The sequence below is a fragment of the Conger conger genome, chromosome 12 (genome assembly GCF_963514075.1).
Source record: "Conger conger chromosome 12, fConCon1.1, whole genome shotgun sequence".
Classification (NCBI taxonomy): Eukaryota; Metazoa; Chordata; class Actinopteri; order Anguilliformes; family Congridae; genus Conger; species Conger conger.
This window is the reverse complement of record NC_083771.1, coordinates 22,374,097-22,398,180: the sequence shown is the minus strand read 5'-3', so window position 1 is coordinate 22,398,180 and position 24,084 is coordinate 22,374,097. Positions and strand designations below refer to the sequence as shown.

General features: G+C 44.9%; 2 protein-coding genes across 2 annotated transcripts in view; both read right to left on the bottom strand.

The window, feature by feature from the left end:
• LOC133141530 (AP-4 complex accessory subunit RUSC2-like) overlaps positions 1-7,894 on the bottom strand; it is a 42,364-nt gene extending 34,470 nt beyond the window's left edge. The window contains exon 1 of the mRNA XM_061262099.1: positions 7,756-7,894. The gene's annotated coding sequence lies outside the window, so the exon portion shown is untranslated. The remainder of the gene's footprint in view (positions 1-7,755) is intronic.
• A 2,885-nt stretch (positions 7,895-10,779) lies between these two features.
• Positions 10,780-24,084, bottom strand: part of atp8b5b (ATPase phospholipid transporting 8B5b) — a 35,775-nt gene continuing 22,470 nt past the window's right edge. The window contains exons 16-28 of the mRNA XM_061262098.1: positions 21,523-21,711; positions 21,149-21,264; positions 20,639-20,803; positions 20,037-20,148; positions 18,972-19,077; positions 18,734-18,875; positions 18,092-18,275; positions 16,352-16,575; positions 15,898-15,981; positions 14,962-15,207; positions 14,235-14,373; positions 13,390-13,520; positions 10,780-11,049 (exon numbers count right to left, since the gene is read on the bottom strand). Coding sequence (XP_061118082.1) covers positions 10,780-11,049; positions 13,390-13,520; positions 14,235-14,373; positions 14,962-15,207; positions 15,898-15,981; positions 16,352-16,575; positions 18,092-18,275; positions 18,734-18,875; positions 18,972-19,077; positions 20,037-20,148; positions 20,639-20,803; positions 21,149-21,264; positions 21,523-21,711 — 2,108 coding nt within the window. The remainder of the gene's footprint in view (positions 11,050-13,389; positions 13,521-14,234; positions 14,374-14,961; positions 15,208-15,897; positions 15,982-16,351; positions 16,576-18,091; positions 18,276-18,733; positions 18,876-18,971; positions 19,078-20,036; positions 20,149-20,638; positions 20,804-21,148; positions 21,265-21,522; positions 21,712-24,084) is intronic.

The following is a 24,084-nucleotide window of genomic DNA, read 5'->3' as shown; positions in this document are numbered from 1 at the left end:
CACAATCTATGAAAACAAACTGCACTCCATAGTTTATCAGTTATCTGCTGCCGAACACTCGTTGTTTCAGCCTGTGCCCCCTGCCAAAAATGCTCCAAGACTGAAAATCTTAAAATCATCAGGGGATTAAAACACTTTAGCCGCTTCCAGTAATTGGTTCTCTTCTATTACACAAACCCACCACAGCTGGACAGCCTGTAAAAGCTTAAAATATGTATTAATCTTTACATTTCATTGCTGGTTACATTACCCCTCTTCTGTTTTTCTCATTCCTATTTTCTCCTGAGGTTCCAGCATAAGAACACCAAATCAATAGATGGAATAGTGCTGACATAACCGAGGGTTGCTGAAGGTCAGTCCAGGGACCAAACTCTGCTCTGCCTGAATCGGGGGGGGGGGGGTGTGCTCCCCGTGGTGACTCTGCAGTTTTCTTCCCCTTGTCCCTGTAATTTCACTGGAGGTGGAAGTCTTGGCTCGGGTCACCATTGCTGGTACTGAACATACATGTGAGGAAATGGAGGAATGGCTAATGAAAATGAAATTGTAATTTAACACTAAGCCTAATGCCAATTTGTGCAAAGAAAATGTGTACCCTATAGACCAGGGGTCCCCAATCTCATCTAGGAAGGACAGGTGTGGGAGCAGGTTTTTGTTCCCAGTGCTACAACAACTGATATCACAAATTAACTTAACTTATCCGGGTCGTCAATCAACCTTGATGAGTAGAATCAGGTGACTTAGTGCTGGGCTAAAATAAAAAACCTACACCCCCACTGTAAATGTAAATGTTGGCAGAATCCAGGACGGAGATGTGATCTGACGTAACCCAACGCTAATGTGGAGTGTTGCTGCGCTACACACGTGAAGTCAAGATCCTATTCTTAGAGCCTTCATTAACAAAACATGATATACGCACTTGTGAAGTCACAGGACTAAATAAAACATGTTAAAAAACGTCCCTTAAACATATCAGTAAGCACCTTCTCATCCATGTTGCTACATTTCAGTGGGATAGTATGCTGAAATATATACATTATTTCAGTTTTATTATATGTTTTTGACTATCCCAGACAGTTTTTGTGCGATGAAGGATATTTTAGATATTCATAGAAGTTCATGATTACATGCTGGCTTTAAAATTGGAAGGAATGAATGCATCATTTTGAATTCTGAGATTAAATATTTATTTACAGTTTGGTTAAAAACCTTCATTTTGGTATTGCTTTACCTTTTCATTATGAAATATTATGAAAGCTTTGGTATTTTACCTGAATTTAATGCAAGACCACAAAAAAACCACACAAGACTAAACATCTACACTCTGTAAATGGCCACAGTGAACCTACTGCCCTGCATTACAAGAAGACTGCCTTAAGGCCTACGCGTGCCGGGCCATGGGCCACTGAATGAAGACACTGATTCATTGAGCACAACCACTGAGGCGTACACTCCGCTCCCAGATTCACTGAAAATAACGGTCAAGAGGCAGTCCCTTACTTCCTTTACAGCACTGCTGGGAAATGTTGGCCCTTACCACTGGCCTAGTAGTCCAGCCCATAGAGTAAACTCTTCCTCAGAGAGACGGCAAACTGGGTCAAGAGTAGATGTTGGTGGATGTACTTCCAATCAGGGCTCAGTCCAATCCATTATCTATCTATCTCTATCTCTCATTATCTTTTCTTTACTCCTTTTCTTGCCCCTAGCTCCACCCATCGGGAAAGGCTAAATGGTAAACAGTAAATGGTTGGCGTTTATATAGCGCCTTTATCGAAAGCGCTGTACAATTGATGCTTCTCATTCACCCATTCTTACACACACGGTGATTGGCTGCCATGCAAGGCACAAACCAGCTTGTCAGGGGCATTTGGTGGTTAGGTGTCTTGCTCAGGGACACTTTTACACACCCAGGGTGGGATCGAACTGGTAACCCTCTGACTGCCAGAGGACTACTCTTACCCCCACTAGGCGAGGAAAAGATAAAAGAAAAAGAAGTAAAGCCGGGGAAATGGAGAACATGCGAAACAGGCAAATGGAACGCCCCTGCTCCTTCAAACGCCAGTTTGAAGCCAACTAGGGAGTGGGGAGAGGTAGAACTACAGGTCGATCGTTTATGTTACACTTTCCAAAGAAACAGAGAGCCTCCTGGGAAGGTGGTACACTCCCACAGTAGGATCTTGTGTCCAAGAAGTGGAAAGTCCAGGGGTCAGAATGTAGATGTTTTGCCATGTGTATCTTCTATCCGTGAACTCACCATCTTATTTCGCTAATTAGTTCTACCTCCTGGTTGAAGAATTGTGCCAATTCCCAAATCCAGGAGATTGGAGCAAAATACTGGGGAGGACTTTTACTTTCTGAACCTGGATATAGCAGCTCTGCTTGTGGAGCATGCTCTGAGCACTCTACTCATCTTACTGGTCTAAAGATTCCCAAAGTTACATACCCAAGGCTTAGCTAATTGGATATTCACAATTTAGGGCCGGAATTGGACATGTTTCTACATTGGCACAGATTTAACATGAGAAAATCGAGAAGTGTGAATAATTTAGATGAGCTGTGTCTGTACATAGCTGGAGAATACCATATTGTCAAATTTTTTGGCGGCGCCTGAAAATTTGTCATCACCAGACCCGAATCTGCCTTAAGAGCACTGGCCTGTTTTCTCCAAAGTCCATTTAAGTTAATTATTGATCTCTGTATCCCACTATTTTAGGGGTACATCCGGGCAGCTTTTTAAGGTCACAGGAGAGCGACTTCTTCCCCAGGGAAGCATGTGAATGCTCTGAGATCCACGGGCACACCTACAGCACACCTACACCTCAAAACAAAAACTACATTCCTTCTGTACTTTCACAGTTAACTGGCATCAGAATGTGGTAAGAATGGAAACCTCTTTCTGTTTCACACACTGCTTTCCGGTGCACAGCCAGCCAGCGTTCCTGCATCTGGAAGGGTTTCAGTGTTATTTCCTCCTTTGGGAAGAAAGTCGTTTTTCCAAAGGGTGTTTCCTAAAGCTTTATTGTTTCAGGTACGTGTTAGTCAAGTAGGAAGGGGAAATAATTCATTGGCATGGTGCTGGCAAGAGCGAGCCACCCTGGGCACCATCCTGGGGCCGTGCAGTCTCCAGAGAGACAGGGGCAGCCATGGATGTGCACCCAGAATCGGCAGGGAGGACACAGGTGGCGGGGGGGGAGGGGGGGGTGGTGGCGGACCCAGGGCGAATCGGCCACACAGCAGATGGCAAATCAACACAAGCCTGACAGCGAAGGGAAACGTGATTACTCCTGCAACAGAAGCAGTTTCGCTTGAGGCAAACAAGACAAGGGGGGTGGTGGAGGGAGAGAGACAGAGAAAGTAAGTGAGTGAAAGTAAGAGAGAAAGAGAGGGAGAGAGAGTGTGTTGGTCAATCACCTTTGCCACAGACGTTGCCAGAAGACTCTCCCCATCTGGACCTCCAGGAGTTACCATGCAGTGAACTACTGAGATGGCCCTGCCTCAATGCAGCCAATAATGCCCCAGTGCTACTGCGTACACAGTTAAATCTGCCTTCTCATCATGTCATGTTTTAGCATGAATTACAACCAATTTTTTACATTGTAGGCTAGCTGCAGCTAACTCAAAAAATAAAAAATAAAAATGCCAACATTTTTTGGCTGCTTAGCCTTCCTGTGGGGACCCGAAACATATCTTGCACATATTTGAGCAGAATTCTTACTTAGAAATAAGAAGATAAAAGATTAAAGCACATAAGTAAGAAGTTGAACCTTTATACCAAATAGTCCAGGGCCTGTCCAACCCTCATCCTCCCTGGGAGAGCTCTTTTCTAACACATGGAAAAGACAGTGACACCTGGGTGATCTTCATCTGAAAGTATTTTTGAAAGGATACCATGCCCAGAAATGAAAGCCTGAACTTGCTGACAGGACTGGAGGGAACATGCCGCATTGTTCAAGGCCTTCCTGCTGCTCAGTGCAGGAGTCAGAACAAGGCCTCTCTCTGTGCCAAGGCCCGTTACATAATAAACCGCCTTTCAGCCCAGATTAAACGGATCAGATTATGTACATCAGCCAACAGCTGCACCAAATCTTCATTGAGAAAGTATGTGTACAAATTTGAGTGCATGACTACAGAGGCCTATGCACATGTATCGTACACGCTTGCATTCACACACACACACACATCACATCACACAAATCACATTCAGTACACACTTGTGCATACACACATGCGTACATTCATGTATGCACAGTACAACTACATGCAGTAATGATTCTTCCAAAACCAAGTTGTTCAAAGTTATGCCATTCAAAATGTAGGATCTGTCACTTAACAATCCCCACCTAGCGGTAGTAATTTACATCCAAGCACAGGATCATTCACATCAGAGCATGAGCAATTCACTGAATCAGGCATATATTGTGTGGAAATAGAGGACTCGGGTAAAGTAAGTGGCAATCATCTCATACAGCTGCCAGGACACATAATGCTAAGCACCAGCTGTTCGCTAATGACTATGACAATAAACAACAATATTGGCATGGCACACGCTGCATTTACATCACACGAGTGCAGGACCTCTCTGTCTAGTTTCTAATTCCATCAAACCATCCATCCATTATCTTCACCCGCTTATCCTGAACAGGGTCGCAGGCGGGCTGGAGCCTATCCCAGCATACATTGGGCGAAAGGCAGGAATACACCCTGGACAGGTCACCAGTCCATCGCAGGACACATGCACCATTCACTCATACACTCATACCTATGGGCAATTTAGACTCTCCAATCAGCCTAACCTGCATGTCTTTGGACTGTGGGAGGAAACCGGAGTACCCGGAGGAAACCCACGCAGACACGGGGAGAACATGCAAACTCCACACAGAGAGGCCCCGGCCGATCGGGATTCAAACCCAGGGCCGCCTTGCTGTGAGGCGGCAGTGCTACCCACTGTATCATCTGTGATGACCGTTTCTAATTCCAGCACTGTTTATTTTCTCTGACAACTACACTATATACTCTATGTATTAACATGGGGCGGCAAATCGTTGCCATGACAGAATCTTTCTCCTGACACGGTTCTGTTATTTGCCATTGCGTCTGGTAGGGAGAAATAAAAGTCCAAGTGAGACACAGTCTATTTGAGCTCAGCATGACAAGTCAGAGGCGTGAGCCTGGCTCACTTGAAATAGCTGCCAGATCATCAGTCATGGGAGAAACGGCAGACAAGGAAAAACTCGCAGGCGAACCAACATAAAACCAAGAGATGGAATCTCACACTGCCCCTGGTTACTCTTATGCTCTTTGCTCAAAGGTACACCACTGCATTTGAAAATGAAATCTGCAGTCTCTGTGTTAAGAGCCTGGTTGTGTAATTGCAATGGCAGACTGCTGGGTCTTACAGACATCAACGCGAGGAGCTCGTGAAAAAAGGATTAGCCTACTGCACGAAAATCAAATAAATACACACTGATACTGTGGTGACACAGCAAATCACTTGGGGGGGGGGGGAAGGAAACCTCTGCCAGATAAACTAACACTGAGACCTGATACAGAAACACACAACCCTGGTTACTCAGCATTACAGCCAGCTCCCTCTGGATAATGTAATAAGCCTTAAATAGCGACTTGTAGAGAAATGCTAGATAAGCATCCAATTCCTTTAATGCCATGCAGCATAATCTTCAGTGTGACAAATTAATTAGAGGGCATGTCAGGACTGGCAGGCCACATACATACTTCAGTGCAACGAACGCACCTGCACATGATCATGCACATAAAGACACACACACACACAGGCTCACGCACGCGCACGCACACGCACACGCACACGCACACGCACACTCACACTCACACTCACACTCACACTCACACACACACACACACAAATTAGTCTCTTGTATGGGAGCCAGGTTAATGTGTGAATGGCTTCCCAGGAGCATTTGTACATAATAACAGTATGGATACGGATAGACTTGTCTTGGCCCCAAATTCACATGATCCTCAATGGTTCTTAGCGGTTCATTGGGGTTTTGTTGGCTGGCAATTGACCAACCCTTGGCACAGGGATTCATTGACGAGTAAGGAAACAAAGGAAGATTGACACATAATAATTTCACTCATTTCACTTTCAAGGAGATGTGAAAGAAAGGAAGTACACAAAGTAACTGTCCACAAAGCACAGCTGTTATTGTAATAATGCTGTGCTCTAGAGGACAGGGGTCATTTCATAACATAAGGGAAAGTCATTTCAAAGACACAAACCACATTTAGTAGAGAAAAACACTAAACAGGTTTAAAGTAATGTCTAATGCACATAACACAGTCCCGGTATACCAGTCATCCACGCCCTGCTCTGTGGGCTTGCCACCAGATAGGAAAAAACACAAGCAGCATCATCATGTTGTACGTTGCTCTGGATAAGAGCGTCTGCCAAATGCCATTAATGCAATGTAATGTAATGTTATCAGAAAGTGAGTTCTCATATGACATAGGACTGCTTTGCAGGAGCTTACATCACTGTGGTAATCTACTAGAATCAACGAAAATTCAGCAGATAGCCTATACTCGATGTGTAACTGCGTAAACTAGTTAGAAGACCCTAAATCAAAGACTGGAGATAAGAAACATCAGAGGGTGGGTTGCAGAATTTCCAATTCGCAGTTTAAGAACGTTAACTATTAAAATGACGCAACGAGATAATGAGCAACATCCTGAGACACAGCTCTTGTTGTGCTTACAGTTTTCTGTCCATCAAACCGGCCCAGCTGTGACCAGGCTCCATGCAGACGTTCGCACCTTCCATGGCAGACAACCTATATTACAAACGCCGGCAAGTGCGGCAGGTTTCTTCATTGTATTAACGAACTGAATATCCTTCTGGGATTTAAAAGTAGCCCAGGCCAGCGCCGTGCAGATACTGCTAATTTAGCTAGTCACGAAAGGATACTATTTCGCAATGTTCTGGCTAAAATGATGCAGCCTAACAGAAAATGGTAAATACGAGTCCAAACCAGAGCTAAACAAATGACAAATATTTAGATCAAAATTTGGCCATGTTGACAAGGGGAAAAAGAGGAATTTTTAATCCTTAAATTTTCTGCGCCACAAAATGGAATGCCATTTATTGCAGTAGCCAGCATAACAGCAGCATCGTCGAGTATTGTTGCTAACGTTAGCTACCGAGCTGAAATTCTCCCCAGCAACCGAAGAGCATCGTTCCCTCATCAGTACCAATCGTGAAAAACATCGGCTGAGCGAAATGCCATACGTTAGCAATCGAGCTAGGGCAGCGTTGAAGGCAGAGTCATCAAGTCAAAAAGCATCAATTAATCAATTAATAAGACAATATCACGCAATAAGCTGCAATGCATAGCCGATGGATATCAGGCTACTGAGTGTGGATTGCCGTAAACATAACATGCAGACAACGGGAAGTCGCTCTACCCTACAAGCTAGCGTTGTCATTTTGCCTGCAAACTAAGCGAATACAGCTCAAAAACACGGCTCAAAATAGAAATAAAACTCGAATTTTCAAGCACTACGGACAGAAATCAATCAATATGGTTACAATGCTGAATACACTGATAGCATCACTTATGTTCGTGAGTGACCGAAAAATCACCAATACACAATACATTTGGTGGATTTAAATAGCTGTCTCGCTAACATTAGCAGAGACCAACGATGCCAACGCGACTGTCTGACGAGCAAGAGGCTGGTATCACATTAGAAAAACAACAGCATATGAAAAAACGCACTTACATTTCACATGGGTGTTCGGAGGCATTTAGTCAATAATGTCAGGTTTTCAGGTTTTAGAAACATTCCGTTGTGCCTTTGCTGACAACAACGACAGTGAATAGTCCTTGACACTGCAGGGTGTATTTCCCGACGAGCTTTTACAAAGGAGCGAAACTGGGCTGGCCCATGCGCCGCTGCGTCACTACGTCTACACCCCTAGCGCAGTAAAATAATATACTGCCCTTTTGGAGACCTCTATTAGAAATGGTCTACATCTTACACCAAATTATTGAAGTAACTTCATAACGAATTTGCGAATTAGCCAAATTCAATGCTGACACAATAGTGGAATGCATCTTTCACATTGCATTCTCTAGAGTCAAAGAGTTTAGTTTTACAAAACTGTAGCCTATTAATAGCATACACATATTTAAATTATATCTTAAAATATGAAATGGTTCTGAAGAACATGAGAATGTGTCTTGTTAAAATGAATTAGGCCTACTCTTGTATTTGGCTAAGTTTTATTCACAAATAAAAATATATTCTTTAACAAACAAACCTTTTTCTTTGTCAAATATTTATTACTTTATTTGAAAGCATTAAATTATATAGTATTTGCCAACTTCCATTGTTTTTTGTGAACCAACGACAATCAATACCTGTTCCAACTATTCTGTAAATACCAAGTACATACCAATGCCTGACCAATGTATGGGACAAATTCTGTAATTGAAATAATCCAAATATATTCAAGTTACATGATTTACATGATTCAAACATATTTAGAAAATAACAGTGCTCAAATTACCAGGCTATGTTTAAAAAATATCAAGTATTTATTTGGTTGCTCGTTATCAAAAAGTACTTATCAAAAGTACATACCATGATCTTTATTCAATTCAGCATTTAAATCTGACGTTTGCATTTTGAGATTAAAACAAAGCATCAGCAGACAAAAGGTACAAGTTTCTTAATTCGCTAGCCATATACCAACATGTAAACAAATCAAAGAAAGCAACGCGGCATATCAAATACAAAATAAAACATTTAATCAATTATATGGTGAAATGTGATAACCCAAACATGTTTTCTTTTTCCCCCAAAAAAAACAACAATTATTATTATTGTTTTGCTCCAGCACAATAATTGTTTGTATGTGTGTGTGTGTGTGTGTGTGTGTGTGTGTGAGTGAGTGTCTTACACTTGTACCCAATGAAATAAGACGCATCCACAGTTCTGTCCATTGTCTTCCTCTGGGTACCCTCACTATCAGTTTATAATTTTGTTGAAGCAATAGGATAGCCCTGTTACAATGCTTGCCTTCAGATCATGTTGGCTTTTCAAAATAGTTTAGATCTCTCTCTCTCTATGTACAGCATGTATGCTACTGTATACATATTTATGTAAATTAATGCGCATATATGCAAGTTTGCATTGGTCAGCTCTCCAATGTAATACATTGCTGTATAATTCTACAAATAAGAGATAAAACATGAAGCAATACTGTACATTCAAGAGTGTCGACTGCCACTCTGATTTAAGACTTTCGTCTTCTGCTTGTGATGTCTTTGATGATTGGCTGTTACCGGATCTGAGAACATGGCATATAAAATAGAGTGCATGTACCCATTCTTCTCAAGTAAACAAAGGAATCACATATTGTATAAACATGTCAGCCTGGGGGGCAGATCTATTTTATACACAGCGCCATATGGAAACCTTACGAAAATGGAATATACTGAAAATATATTTCATAAAATACATTATTTAGATATTGCAACACTTCACAGTATAGCAAATATACATAATATGTTGCCAGTTTCAAGAAGTTTCATGAAATATATGCATTAGCCTACTATATTTGTAAAAAGTCACAATATTTCTTATGGAAATCATGATTAGTGTTCTTGTTCTCACTGTTGTTTCTCGTTTCTTCCATGGTTTGAAAGGTTTCGTATTTTAATGATCGTTCCCTCAACTGATATAGTCATAGTTTGTCACTCAGTGGTCCCTGTACATCAAAAAAGACTCTTTGAACGATCATAAAAAGGGCTCTTTGCACAAGTCACGCTGCCAACACGACATGGCAAACATACAACATAAAATTAAATCCATAATTTATCATTCCACACATGAATTTAAAAACTGAGCTCTATTCATACAAATCATTCACACAGTGTTAAATGAAGTGGTCGCGAGGGCTGAGCGGTGTTTCCTTTGGAAATAACGTGAATTTGTAACCCGTGGATGTCCGCGTTACAGTAGCATACAAGTGTCCACCGCATGTACAATGAACGGACTTTGGGGTTAAACGGTATTGCGCTGCCGGCAGAAAAACCTCCCGGCCAATAAAGTGCTATTACACTTCCACGCGATGAGCCACAAAGCTGACAGGAAAGGGCCGTGTGAAAGAGGCGGGTGGAGCCAATAAGGAATTAATTGGCAAGGGGTTGCCATGCCAACGCCTGATGAAACCTCTTGTGTATGGAATCCCATTTTTGTTCAAATTAAATGATTAAATATACCTTTATGATCATAAGATTTTAGTGTTGTGCAGTAATAAATGCACCAATGCATCAATGAGTAGATAAATTGTGAAGCAATTCAATAATTAAATATTTGACTGACAGATGGCCACACTATGAAATAAATATGTTACTATGAAATTAAGTACAAGTACAATTTATGAAATAGAAGTAGTCTTTTGAGAAAAGCCATTTTGAAATAAAAATGAAATGAAATGCAAAATGTCATTGGAGAAAATGAAATGAGTATGATTAAATAATATTTTATAATAATTAGTCAAATGTAATTTTATTATTGAATATTTATTGACTCATTTACATATACTGTATAAATATTGATATATTTATATGTATATATATATATATATATATATATATATATATATATATATATATTTATTTTATTTAACTTTGACAGAAATGGGACTCCATACTTGCGAGGGTGGCTCTACCCGCCATGGGTCTGAACGGTCAGGTGGTGTGAGGACGTGCAGTGTCCCGCGTTCCGGCCCCGCCCTTAGGGCGTGGCCTGGGCGTTCCCGTGGTGATCCCCGATGGCCCTGTAGGTCTGCGGCTCGGGCTCGTCCCCCTGCTGGCGGCCGGGGGGGGTGAAGGCGGAGCGGTTCAGAGCGGGGCGTCGCAGGTACCGGCCGGAGGTCACCAGGTCGCCGTAGCCCTGGGCGTGCGAGAAGGCGTAGCCCGAGCGGCGGGTGCTGGTGCGTCTGATGTGCCGGCGCCGCGGGGCGGGGGGCAGCACGGCTTTAACCTGCCTCACTTTCAACCTCACCTGAGGGGGTGGAGAGGAGGAGAGGGGGGAGGGGAGGGGAGGAGGGGAGAGGGAGGGGGAGGAGAGGGAGAGGGAGGAGGGGAGAGGAGGGGAGGAGGGGAGAGGAGAGGAGAGGAGGGGAGAGGAGAGGAAAGAGAGGAGAGGGGAGGAGAGAGGGGGGAGGGGAGGAGAAGAGGGGAGAGGAGAGGAGAGGAAGAGAGGAGAGGGGAGGAGAGGAGGGGAGAGGAGGAAGAGGAGAGGAGAGGAAGAGAGGAGAGGAGAGTAAGTAAGTAAGTACATTTTATTTATATAGCACCTTTCACAGACAGAGTCACAAAGTGCTTCACAGGATCAAAAAAAAAAAAAAAAAAAAGTAATAACAATAATAGTACATAAAACAACAGTCAATAAAACCAACAAATCACAAGTAAACAAACATGAAATAAATGGAAATACAGTCACAAAAACGGCTAGATGAACGCCTGTCTGAAAAGATATGACTTTAGCTGCGTTTTAAAAATTTCCACAGACGCCACAGCTCTTAAGTCCGGTGGAAGAGAATTCCACAATTTAGGTGCCACTGATTCGAAGGCTCGGTCACGCTTAGTTTTGAGCCTAGCCAGTAAGCCCTGGTCAGAAGACCTCAGAGACCTGCTGGCAACATATGGGTGGAGGAGATCACGAAGGTAAGCAGGTGCCTGACCATGGAGGGCTCTAAATGTGATCACAAGAACCTTGAACTGGATCCTGAAATTGACAGGTAGCCAGTGTAAGGAGACCAAGATTGGAGTGATATGACATGACCTCCTGGACCTGGTCAGCGGCCTGGCAGCAGCATTTTGGACCAGTTGTAGGCGGTCTAGAGATGATTTGCTGAGGCAGGTAAAAAGCGAGTTACAATAGTCCAGGCATGATGAAATAAAAGCATGAATAATCATTTCCAGCTCAGCGTGTGATACAGGAGAGGAGGAGGAGGAGGAGAGGAGAGGAGAGGAGGAGGGGGATGAGAGGGAGAGGAGAGGAGGGGGGAGGAGGGGGGAGGAGAGGAGAGGAGAGGAGAGGAGGAGGGGGAGGAGAGGAAAGGAGAGGAGGAGAGGAGAGGAGGGGGGAGGAGAGGAGAGGAGAGGAGGAGGAGAGGAGAGGGGAGGAGAGGAGAGGAGGGGGAGGAGAGGAGAGGAGGAGAGGGGAGAAGAGGAGAGGAGGGGGGGAAAGGAAAGGAGAGGAGAGGAGAGAATGATAGATTTACAAGTGGAGAAAGTGGTGAGAGAGAGGAAAGACCAGAATGACAAAAAGGTCAGAGAAAAAAAGACAAGAGAGAACAGAGGAATGAAAGAAAGCGTCAGACAAACCACGGCTGCAGTGCTTAGACACCATCATACTGACTCTTCCCTTCCTAGACCTATTAGACCTGCTGTGCATCCTACAGCAGGGGTGGCAAACTAAACTCCCGGGGGGAGGGGGTGGCAGTGTCTGTAGGTTTTTGTGGCTTCAGGTGCCAATTAAGGGCATGAGAACTAGGTGTGTGGATCCTCTAGTGGAGCAATCAATGATTAAAATGAACCACTGGTGCCCAGAACACACTGAAGACCGGCAGACACTGCGGCCCTCCAGGACGGGAGTTTGGCACCTGTGCCATACAGGGAAGGGCACCCATACAATCTTACAAATTTAGGAGGGTGAGGCAATGTGGACCTTTCATCACTCACTCCACACTTCAGTCCCACAGTTGAGCTAATGCATACATCTGGTTCAGTTTTTCAAGGCTTTGGCTCTTCCCATGGAAACACAAGGCTGGACAGCGAAGTATGCAACCCTACCATCGCTGACCGGTTCCTGTTTTATAGTCCAGAGCATTTCTGTGTTATCAGGGCCATTTTCTAGGAGATGACATTTCAAAACGTGGGTAGCAATACTACACATTCCTCTCTGTGTCAACAAAGCATTTTTAGGGGTTCTTCTGTATTTTATTTATTGTCTAAATAACAATATAACAGGACAGGATTTGAGGCACCATGAGAGCTGTTCTTCTACAGTGCAGGCTTTGTCCTGCAAAGCAATGACTTACAGTGGGTGTTTTTTATTCTCTTTTCTCCCTCACTCTCTTTCTCTGTGTTTGTGTTGTTTTTCTCTGCATCTCTCTCTGCTCTGTATCACGTTCCCTCCCCTCACCCTTCTCCTGTTTATGTTGTTAACTCTCTTTCTCCCTCTGTGTGTGTGAAGCTCTTGTGATAGCTATTAGCTGATTCCTATAATTTATTCAATAACAAAATAGAAATAACAATGTTGAAATGAGTCAAGTGCCCTCGTGCTGAACTGGAGTGTGATAAAGTAGCAGTGTAGTATCCCCCTCTCCTCTCTTACCTTGTCGTTGATGGTGGGCCGTAGCTGTATCAGCACAAAGCGATACGCCACCACAGGCAGCACACACAGGATGGAGGTGAGCAGCACCGTTAGCCACATATTGGGCTGGTTCAGCGAGTTCCTGGCCGTACCTGGCACACACACACACACACACACACACACATAGGCAAAGACACAAACACACACACACACACACACACGGAGGCAAAGACACAAACACACACACACACACACAGAGGCAAAGACACAAACACACACACACACACAGGCAAAGACACAAACACACACACACACACACACACAGAGGCAAAGACACAAACACACACACACACACAGAGGCAAAGACTCAAACACACACACACACACAGAGGCAAAGACACAAACACACACACACACACACACAGAGGCAAAGACACAAACACACACACACACATACAGAGGCAAAGACACACACACACACACACACACCACAGGCAAAGACACACACACACACACACACAGAGGCAAAGACACAAACACACACACACATACAGGGGCAAAGACACACACACACACAGGACATAAAGGCATCAGCACACACACACAGAGGCAAACACACACACACAGGACATAAAGGCATCAGCACACTTTACACACTTTGAGAACGCCCAAGAACCCACGCTGTGTGTGTCTCACAGGCGTTTTACCTCACTGTGCACAAGGTCTATTTCCCAGTGTACCACCAGTCAGAAAAGGCCCACCCCCTCCCTCACGACAACAGAAGCAGTAACATCCAATGGGAAAGCACAAGGGTTATGTTGCCAGGCTACAGAGATGTCCCTGTGGATTTTAGGGAGGTGGCTCACCAATGAAAGGGAAGGAGGCGGTGAAGATGAGGTACATGCCGTTGCTGTACATGGTGAAGATGACGGCGAAGTACACAGACAAACTGCCCCACAGGAAGAACTGGTTCACCGCTGTCCAATAGGACGTGTCCAGGCCCAGCTGACAACCAATCACAGGCCAAGGTAACAACACATCCAGTTCAGTCTTTATATATCATCAGAGATTCAATAGGCTCACGGGATGCACAGCTCCTATGCTCCCTCTGTCCTTTCAGCTTCTTAATTACAGGAGATTCTGCTGTTAGATTACAGTATAAAGTGTATAGTACCACAGTGTTGCACTTGGTCACGTCCCTTAAGGAATTCATAGAAGGTGCAGCAAATTTGAATGTTTCAGCTTCGATGTTAAAAATGGGCTGAGTATCTGGTGAGTCTGTAATATAATTTTCACATGGGAGTGGCCAGAACACAAAGAAGGACAGTGAGTGTTGCCCAGCTACTTTCAAAAAGTGCTGTGGAAAAACTTAAGGCAGAGGTGCTGATGGGAATTGAAGTCCAGAGCTCTTTAAAGATACTGCTAGGCCCCTAGCTCCGGACTTCATCTTCCATCAACCGCTGCAAATAACTCTGAGGTTCTGTGACTGTTGAACACCCGCAAAATGGATGCAGACAGACAGATGGTTAGCTGTTGGAGAGAAGGGGCAGAGAGGGAAGGGGGAAGGAGAGAGGAGGGGTAGGGGCGCCTCACCTGTATGCAGACCACGATGAGCAGGCAGGTCTGCGCCAGCAGTGCGAAGGACTGGTAGTCGGCGATGTCGTGTCCGTCATCGCGGAGCGTGTCGTACATGGCGCCGTAGGGGATGAAGAACAGCACTATGGAGCTGTACCAGCTGTGCAGCAGGCAGATGAAGAACGCCTTCTTACTGAAGTACATGTTCAGCTGCCCGGGGACGTACAGCTGTGGGTACTGGAAGCTCCAGCGGTCGTTCACATCCTGTTCACACACACACACACACACACACACACACACACACACACACACACACACACACACGCACACACATGTACATAAACACACACACACACACGTACACACACACACACACACGTACATATACACACACACACACATGTACATACACACACACACACGTACATACACACACACAGACACACACACACACACACACACACACACACACATACATACACACACATACACACACACACGTACATACACACACACGTACATACACACACACAGACACACACACACACACACGTACATACACACACATACACACACACACGTACAGACACACATACATACACACACATACACACACACACGTACATACACATACACACACACACACACACGTACATACACACACACACGTACACACACACACACACAGGTACATGCGCACACATACACATACGCACACAGACATACACACAGGAACATATACATGCACATGTAAACATATGCACAAACACGTGCAAGCAAACATGCACAAGTACACAGATGCATACAAACACAAAGACACATGCATACACAAACACAGGAAAAGACACAAACCCACAAACATGAACAGAAATAAACACACGCACACAATCAGATCTGGAGCCATCTGACTGCAGAATTACCACATGAATTATTAAATCTTCTGTGCTGACTGACCTGGTCAAAGAGACTCATGCCCAGAACAGGGAGAGCAGTGTACACCAGATTATACAGAGTGATGAACCATTCATCATAAACGGTCTGCGGAGAGAGCACAGAGACAGCACATTATATCACCCTAACACTACACACAGGTCACAGAGACAGCACATTATATCACTCCAATAATAAGTCACATATTCATAATGAGGTACTGACCTCTATATGCGAGACCTGTGCGGACATTGACATAAGACATACGATAAACGTTTCGTATAATATCATCCAAAATGTATTCAAGTATTTCCGAAATGGAATTCTTAATTTCAATTCAATTCAATTCAATTCAATTCAATTCAATTCAACTCAACTCAACTCAAATCAATTATATTCCTGTCCATTTCTTCCATTCTATTCTCTATCTGCAGCCACTCCCTCTGTCTGCCCCTCTGTTCTCCTGTGGTGGTCTCACCTGTGCGGAGAATCCGCTGTAGAAGGCGTACCAGAAGTGGACAAAGGTGAAGGTGAAGTTCTTGTAGAAGAAGTAGCGCAGGAACTTGCACATGCGCAGGTAGGACCAGCGGCCATGCACCAGCAGGAGGCGCTGCAGGTAGCGGAACTGGGCGAAGGAGAAGTCGCTGGACAGCACCGCCTGCATGCCCTCCTGACCGCTGATGCCCACGCCGATGTGTGCCGCTGTGGGGAGAGGGGGGAGGGGAGGGGTGGGGGAGAGGCAGAGAGAGAGAGCGAGACAGAGGGAGAGAGAGGGGGAGAGAGAGGCAGAGAGAGAGGGAGGGAGGGGGAGAGAGGCAGAGGGAGAGAGAGAGAGAAAGGCAGAGGGAGAGAGGGAGAGAGAGGGGGAGAGAGGCAGAGGGAGAGAGAGAGGGAGGGGGAGAGAGGCAGAGGGAGAGAGAGAGAAAGGCAGAGGGAGAGAGGCAGAGGGAGAGAGAGAGGGGGAGAGAGGCAGAGGGAGAGAGAGAGAGGGGGAGAGAGGCAGAGGGAGAGAGAGAGGAAGTGGGGTAGAGAGGGAGAGAGTAGAAAGGGTGGTGAGTGACAGGGAATGAGAGAGGATGAGAGAGAGAGGAAGTGGGGTAGATGGGTAGAGGAGAGAGAAGAGGGGTACAGAAAATACACCTTTAATGTTCAGAGGAATTCAGATCCTCATTTGAAAGTCTTCTTATCTTATGCTAAGCAGAAGGAAGAGTGCCCTCTACTGGCCCACCAGCAGTAGCCACAGTATACCAGGGTGTCTACCAACCAGACCAAGGTCAATTTTTTTATCATTTTGGATTCAAATACTTTTTTACACTGTACTGCGCTTGTCTTGTGTATTGGAACCGATTAAAAACTCTCAAAAAGTACAAACTCCACCTTATGGTCCTCTTGGTTGGACCAGGAAAGATCAATCGAGCACAGAAAAGTATTTGAATCCAAAACAATGATGTATTTGACCCTGGTCTGCTACCACCCACACCCCACTCCCATACTAGCTTTAGAGGTGGCGGGGGTTCACACCACAGTACGAATAACATCACCTGTGCCATATGCACTAGGCCATTCCCCAAAGATAGTACCACATAGAGTCTCCATGCCAGGACACTACACCTCCCTGAAATCTCACACATGTGGTCAAGAGCACAGCAGGCATGCCATTTACAGTAGTTTCTCTGAAGTGTGTCGTGATTCATTATTGATGCGGCGTCCATTAAGGAAGCTGTCGATCCCGAGCTCACAAAGGGCCGTGTTGCCTCCACTGTCACTCTCAGAGACGCAGTCAACACAGCAGCCGCCCATAAATAATTAAAGGCCCACATTAAGCGTTTCAATCAAATATTAATTACACAGTTCAATTAGTGCCTTCAGGGCTGAGAGGCAGGTGAGGTGCTCATAAAACACAAAGTCTGAAGTTCGTGATGCAATAGAGGTTTCGGTTATTTTATCATGGATTCGTTCATTTACATTTCAGTAATCATGTAAATGCAGTTCAGCAATTGGATGAACATTTAGTAATTATTCTATCTTGCAACTGATTACTTAAATTGAACATTCTAATGCTGATGTACAGTAATTTAAACTACTGGTAATCCACAGCAATGGAGTTAGACTTATACTTGTCCAAAAACTTTATTAATTGTTAATCAAAGATAAGGATAAGTGTTCATTGTCTCCATCATAGTGTCCATCCCTGGCCAATCAGGGGGCGGGCCTTTACCCTTGATCATGCTGACATCATTGGCCCCATCCCCGATCGCCAGGGTAACGGCCTTCTTGTGCTTCTTCACCAGCTCCACCACCTGGGCCTTCTGCAGGGGCGTTACCCGGCAACAGATCACTGTCTTACACATGCAGGCCGTCCTCAGCAGCTCCAGACACAGGCTCTTCTCCAGGGCATAGGCCTGGAACAGGGAGGGAGAGGGAGGGGGAGAGAGAGAGAGAGACAGAGAGGGAGGGGGAGAGGGAGAGAGAGAGGGAGGGGGAGAGAGGAGAGAGAGAGGGAGGGGGAGAGGGAGAGAGAGAGGGAGTGGGAGAGGAGGGAGAGAGGGGGAGGGGGAGAGAGAGGGAGAGAGGGAGAGGGAGGTGGATGGGGAGAGAGTGATGGAGGGGAGAGGGAGAGGGAGAGAGGGAGAGAGGCGGAGAGAGAGGAAGGGGAGGTGGATGGGGGAGAGACAGATGGAGGGGGAGAGGGAGAGAGAGGGGAGGAGAATGAGTACAGGCAATTGAGGGGATTTTGGAAGGGAAAAGGATGACTTTCACAACTCAATGGATGGATGTAAAAACTCAAAAAAGATACATAGGAAACCATACAGCATAATTATATGCAAAATATTATAGAAAAATTTTATTTCACACTCACCAAACTGTGGCCGTTGATCACCAGCGCATACTCCCCGTCCACGCTTTCCTCAGCGACCACCTTGGTTTTTTTACCCAGAATCGAGGTCTTGATGAAGGGAGGTTCATCTCCTGCCTCTGGCTTCATCTTCTGCCTGGCGCTCCTGTGGGGAGGAACGTGGGCACCACACACTCATTCACCACGGCCTGACTGCTCATGAGGACGCTGGGGGTTTATTTTTTGCCTCTCTTTCTCTCACCTGAGTTCCTCTGCCACTTCCTCTGGCGAGTTTCCCGCCACGATGAAGATGTCGGACATTTCCTCCCGCAGCATGTTGCAGGAGTAGCCGATGTTCTCCGCCGTCTCTGCAGACGCAGGTGAGCGATTGAGAAAAGGGGACGCTCAAGAACGATTCATTTCAGTTTCCTTTCAGCTACGGGACCTTTGGTACTGAACTTCCACACAAACGCATGCTAAACGCAGCAGGGCGGCCTCTAGCGTAGTGGTTAAGGTAAATGACTGGGACCTGCAAGGTCGGAGGTTCGATCCCTGGTCCAGCCACAATAAGATTCGCACAGTCGTTGGGCCCTTAACCCTGCATTGCTCCAGGGGAGGATTGTCTCCTGCTTAGTCTAATCAACTGTACATCTGCCAAATGCCATTAATGTAATGTCTAAAGTACATTCCGTTTCTTATATCAAATGATTTTCATTATTGTTCCTAAAATACTGGAAACATTTTATGACTTTTAGTACTCGAGGGTAATGAACTTATATGGATCTGTGCTCATGCAAAAAACACATTGCATGAGTTTGAACTATTGCCTATTTATGTTTGATAAACTGTTATTAAATACAATACTTTTATTTTTTCTTTGTGAATGCCAATATCAGGCAAAAGAAACATTTTCATTGTGTTCGGGTTATTTGACTGTACAGGTCTATTGGACTTGTAATATAGTAGTTGCAATTATTTTAGCATAATTCAACGGTTATCACAAACACAAAAGCATCTAGAAATATACAGTATTTTGAGCTCCATACATATACTTCATTACTGGTTAAAATACACTTTTGCCTGGCATTCCTTTGGGGAACGCCAGGCAATGACAACTCTAATGACAACAACAAAAGCTCAGTCATTTTCTCCCAAGTTCTGGGAGAATGTGCTATGCCTTGCATGGGTTTGGTTGCCATGTCTGTTGTTTTGTTGGTTACGTGTATTTGAAACTGAATGTTACCCAAACTTACAATGACATACAATGAAGACAGCATACATACTGCAGAGACCGCAATGTAACCTGCACTGTTTTATTGGCACCCACCCTGTTTGTCTCCAGTCAACACCCAGATTTTGATGTCGGCCTTGGACAGCTGCTCAATAGTCTGAGGAACTCCATCCTGGAGCTTGTCTTCAATTGCAGTGGACCCTAGCAACTAAATACACACACACATACACACATACACACACACACACACAAAGAGAGAGAGCTGTTACTTCCTTTTCATGCCATACCACAGAAAACACAGCGTAGTAATAAAAATGTTTAAATTTGATCAAAGGTCATTGTAGCTGCGCCACTTATTTTCACTCCATGTAAAAGCAATTTAAAAACTCTCAGAATGCACTCATTTCAAACGACTGATTCAGGAAATAAACTGTAATTCAGTTGATGAATTGAAAAGTGCCAATAATGAGAATTTTTTTAACTAAATTGAGTTTCCTGTATTAACTGAAACAAAATGTCATTCACCTGAACCATGGCTATGAGAATGAACCAGAATGGCAGGGTGTGTATGCATGGCTATGAGAATGAGGCAGAATGGCGGTATGTGTATGCATGGCTACGAGAATGAGCCAGAATGGCGGGGTGTGTATGCATGGCTATGAGAATGAGCCAGAATGGTGGTGTGTTTGGGTCAGTACCAGCAGGTCCTTCTCTATCTCCTCGTAGAGGTCGTCCAGCAGCTCCTCGCGGTTGCCCAGCGCTGTGCTGGCGTCGTGGTGCCGCTGCTTCCAGTCCTGTAAGTACTCCTCCTCCAGGTCCTTATAGGCCAGAACCAGCGTGCGCAGCCCCTCCCCCGCATACTCCTGCACACAGTACAGCACATACTTATCATCACACAACCTCACTCTCTCTCTCTCTCTCTCTCTCTCTCTCTCTCTCACACACACACACACACACACACATACTCCTGCACACAGTACAGCACATACTTATCATCACACAACCTCACTCTTTCTCTCTCTCTCTCTCTCTCTCACACACACACACATACTCCTGCACACAGTACAGCACATACTTATCATCACACAGGCTCACTATCTCTCTCTCTCTCTCTCACACACACACACACACACACAGACACACACACTCCTGCACACACAGTCAGTACAGCACAAAATAAACAAATACAAATTTGAATTTTCACTCACGTTGAGGTGCTCTGTGTTGACCTCCATGAGCTTTCTGCAGGACGGATGCAGTCGCTCATAAACAATGGTGTCGGCACCTTTACAGTACAGGGTCAGTCTGCCCTCTGGATTGCGCACTGGGGACGTGAGACAGCTACAGTCACCAGGGGGCGCTATTTCACTGCTTCCAGTCTCTCCCAAGCAGATTGTTTGTAACTCATAATTTGGGTTGAAAAGTTGTGAACTGCTCTGAACTCGTTTGTTCTACTACACAATACTTCCTTCACAAGTCCCTTTGATTCTATCAGATGTGTCCTGCTTATTTATCCATAAAAAACAAAAATAAAAACAAGCTGGAAAACAGAATATGTGGGGCTCTGTGTCACGGGACTCACCAATGACAGACATCCTTTTGCGGACATTGTTGAAGTCCAGGATGGCCAGAAGATCATAGCTCCTCTGGACCCCCATCTCCACGATCGTGATGGTCTCTGGCGTGCGCGATCGGAACACGAAGCCGAAGTTGCGGGCGGCGGTGACGAGTGCGCCCTCGTCTGGCGACTGGGCCTGGTACAGCAGCTCGCCTGCGGCGGAACCAAGGCCCGGTCAAACTGCGCACACCGCCACCCCTTTTCACATTAACATTTAAATGCATTACGTTCCAGCACATAGTCTAAATAGAGCTGGACAAGCACCTCAGGGCACTCTCAGAAATAAAGGGATAATGGAAGTACACCTTGTTCTTCAAGGATCAAATTTATCAAATGTACCCTGAAAGTTCGGGCAAGCAAAAAAACGACAAATGAATTCTATATTGCTGGCTAGGGGTACAGCACATACTTATAATCACATGTTTATTCAAACCAATGCTGGCTTAACCAATGCTGTATACACCAGTACTAGGTCACTTCAATATCAAACTACAGTATCCTGCCTGTGCCAAGAATGTGCAGTCCACATGTGTCACTCATTACTTCATGAATTGTATCAGATGAAATGTATGCTTGTGCTAATCAGATAATCCGAAACAGAAATTGGTATGATACTGAGAAGCACTGTGCTAGCCTGTCTTCCGTCACGATCACGCTAACATCTAAAGTTCTGGGTATTATCTGCTTTCAAAGGGGATGAAATATTAAACCAGCTCATTGCCTGTAACAAGCCAAGACATTAAATCATAGTGTCCGGAAGGTTCCGCATGGAACAGTGCAATGCACCTGCACATAGTGCTGTTGGGAGAATCAGAATTCCATCCATCCATCCATTATCTGAACCCGCTTATCCTGAACAGGGTCGCAGGGGGGCTGGAGCCTATCCCAGCATACATTGGGCGAAAGGCAGGAATACACCCTGGACAGGTCGCCAGTCCATCGCAGGGCACACACACCATTCACTCACACACTCATACACTCATACACTCATACCTACGGGCAATTTAGACTCTCCAATCAGCCTAACATGCATGTCTTTGGACTGTGGGAGGAAACCGGAGTACCCGGAGGAAACCCACGCAGACACGGGGAGAACATGCAAACTCCGCACAGAGAGGCCCCGGCCGACGGTGATTCGAACCCAGGACCTCCTTGCTGTGAGGCGGCAGTGCTACCCACTGCACCATCCGTGCCGCCAGAATCAGAATTTGTATCTGAAATTATTTGATGTAGCATTCTTCTTAGAACCAGGAACCACCACTTCCCTTCTGCAGAAAAACAGGTGTACTGCTTGTCAAAGGACCAGTGCTTTCACTGCGTACCACCAGGTCTATTCCAAATGACACCTGCTAAAATATGGTGAAATAGTTACCTGATTTTCCCATCTAAAACTGCACTGAGTGGCTGCCTGTTGGAGATATGAAACAGGTGCACTGCACACTCTGCACCTACAGCATGGTCACACAGTATTGTCTGGCAAAAATGTAGATTTGAACAACATAGTCACCTAGTGCAAAAAGTGCACATGAGAAGTGCAATACAAATCTAGAGCAAGTGTTTCATCTGCATCATGCTTTCTTCAGTATTTCTTGCTGCTCACATGAGTGAGTGAGCAGTGAGTGAGTCCCACTGAATGCAGGTTACAGGCATGTCCCAATACTCTAAAAAATGCATCCTCCTTTCCTCCACTCATATCCTCCCCCACTGTAACGAATATGAGGAGGAGACCAGTGAAGGAAAGGCGGACACTTTAGTAAGTATATGCACCCATTTTCTTCCTCAGTCTGAAGACTCCTCTCTTCACACTGTACCTTGACTCCTCTGCGGGAGTATCCTGATCCCCTGCTATTTGTTTTCACCTGTCAACATTTTTACCCCCTTCTTGTACTTTGTAGTCTAATGGAATTACAGTCGCATTTGTATTTATATTGTATTTGCAGTTACTTCTTGGTACTGCAGTAGGCTGTTCCTGTGAATTGTTTCTTTGTCAATTCGGGGAACACGGGGAAGCGGCCACTTCCACCAGAAGTTAACGTCCGTTCAATGGTAATGTGTTTTATGATTATGGTTGCTTATTGACTGTCCCAGACATTAAAATACTTTGATTGATGTGAATTGGACCAATAATTATAGAGAAAACAATAAATGACTGCACAACATTCCTATGTTCCTATGAGACCGGGTTAGGTCACCATGGTCTGAGCACCGGCGTATAAGCCTGCCCGGTTCATAGTCTCTCGTTAGCAACAGCTTCCCTACCACCATGTCACTGTATGCTGAAATGGATCACGTATGTACCACTCGTACCAAGTTTTTATGAAAATGGAATGGAAGGAAATGGAAGGAATTATACTTTACACACACACACAGAGAAACCAAAGCTGATGTAGAAGTTTTTTTGTGTTTTTGTGGTTTTTTTTTTGTTATTCGACATGAAAGTTGCACTGATGATTTAATGTGCAGAACATGGTGAGTTTGTTAGCTTTTCCAGCCTTTTCTATGTGTTCTAATGACCTTGATATGTAT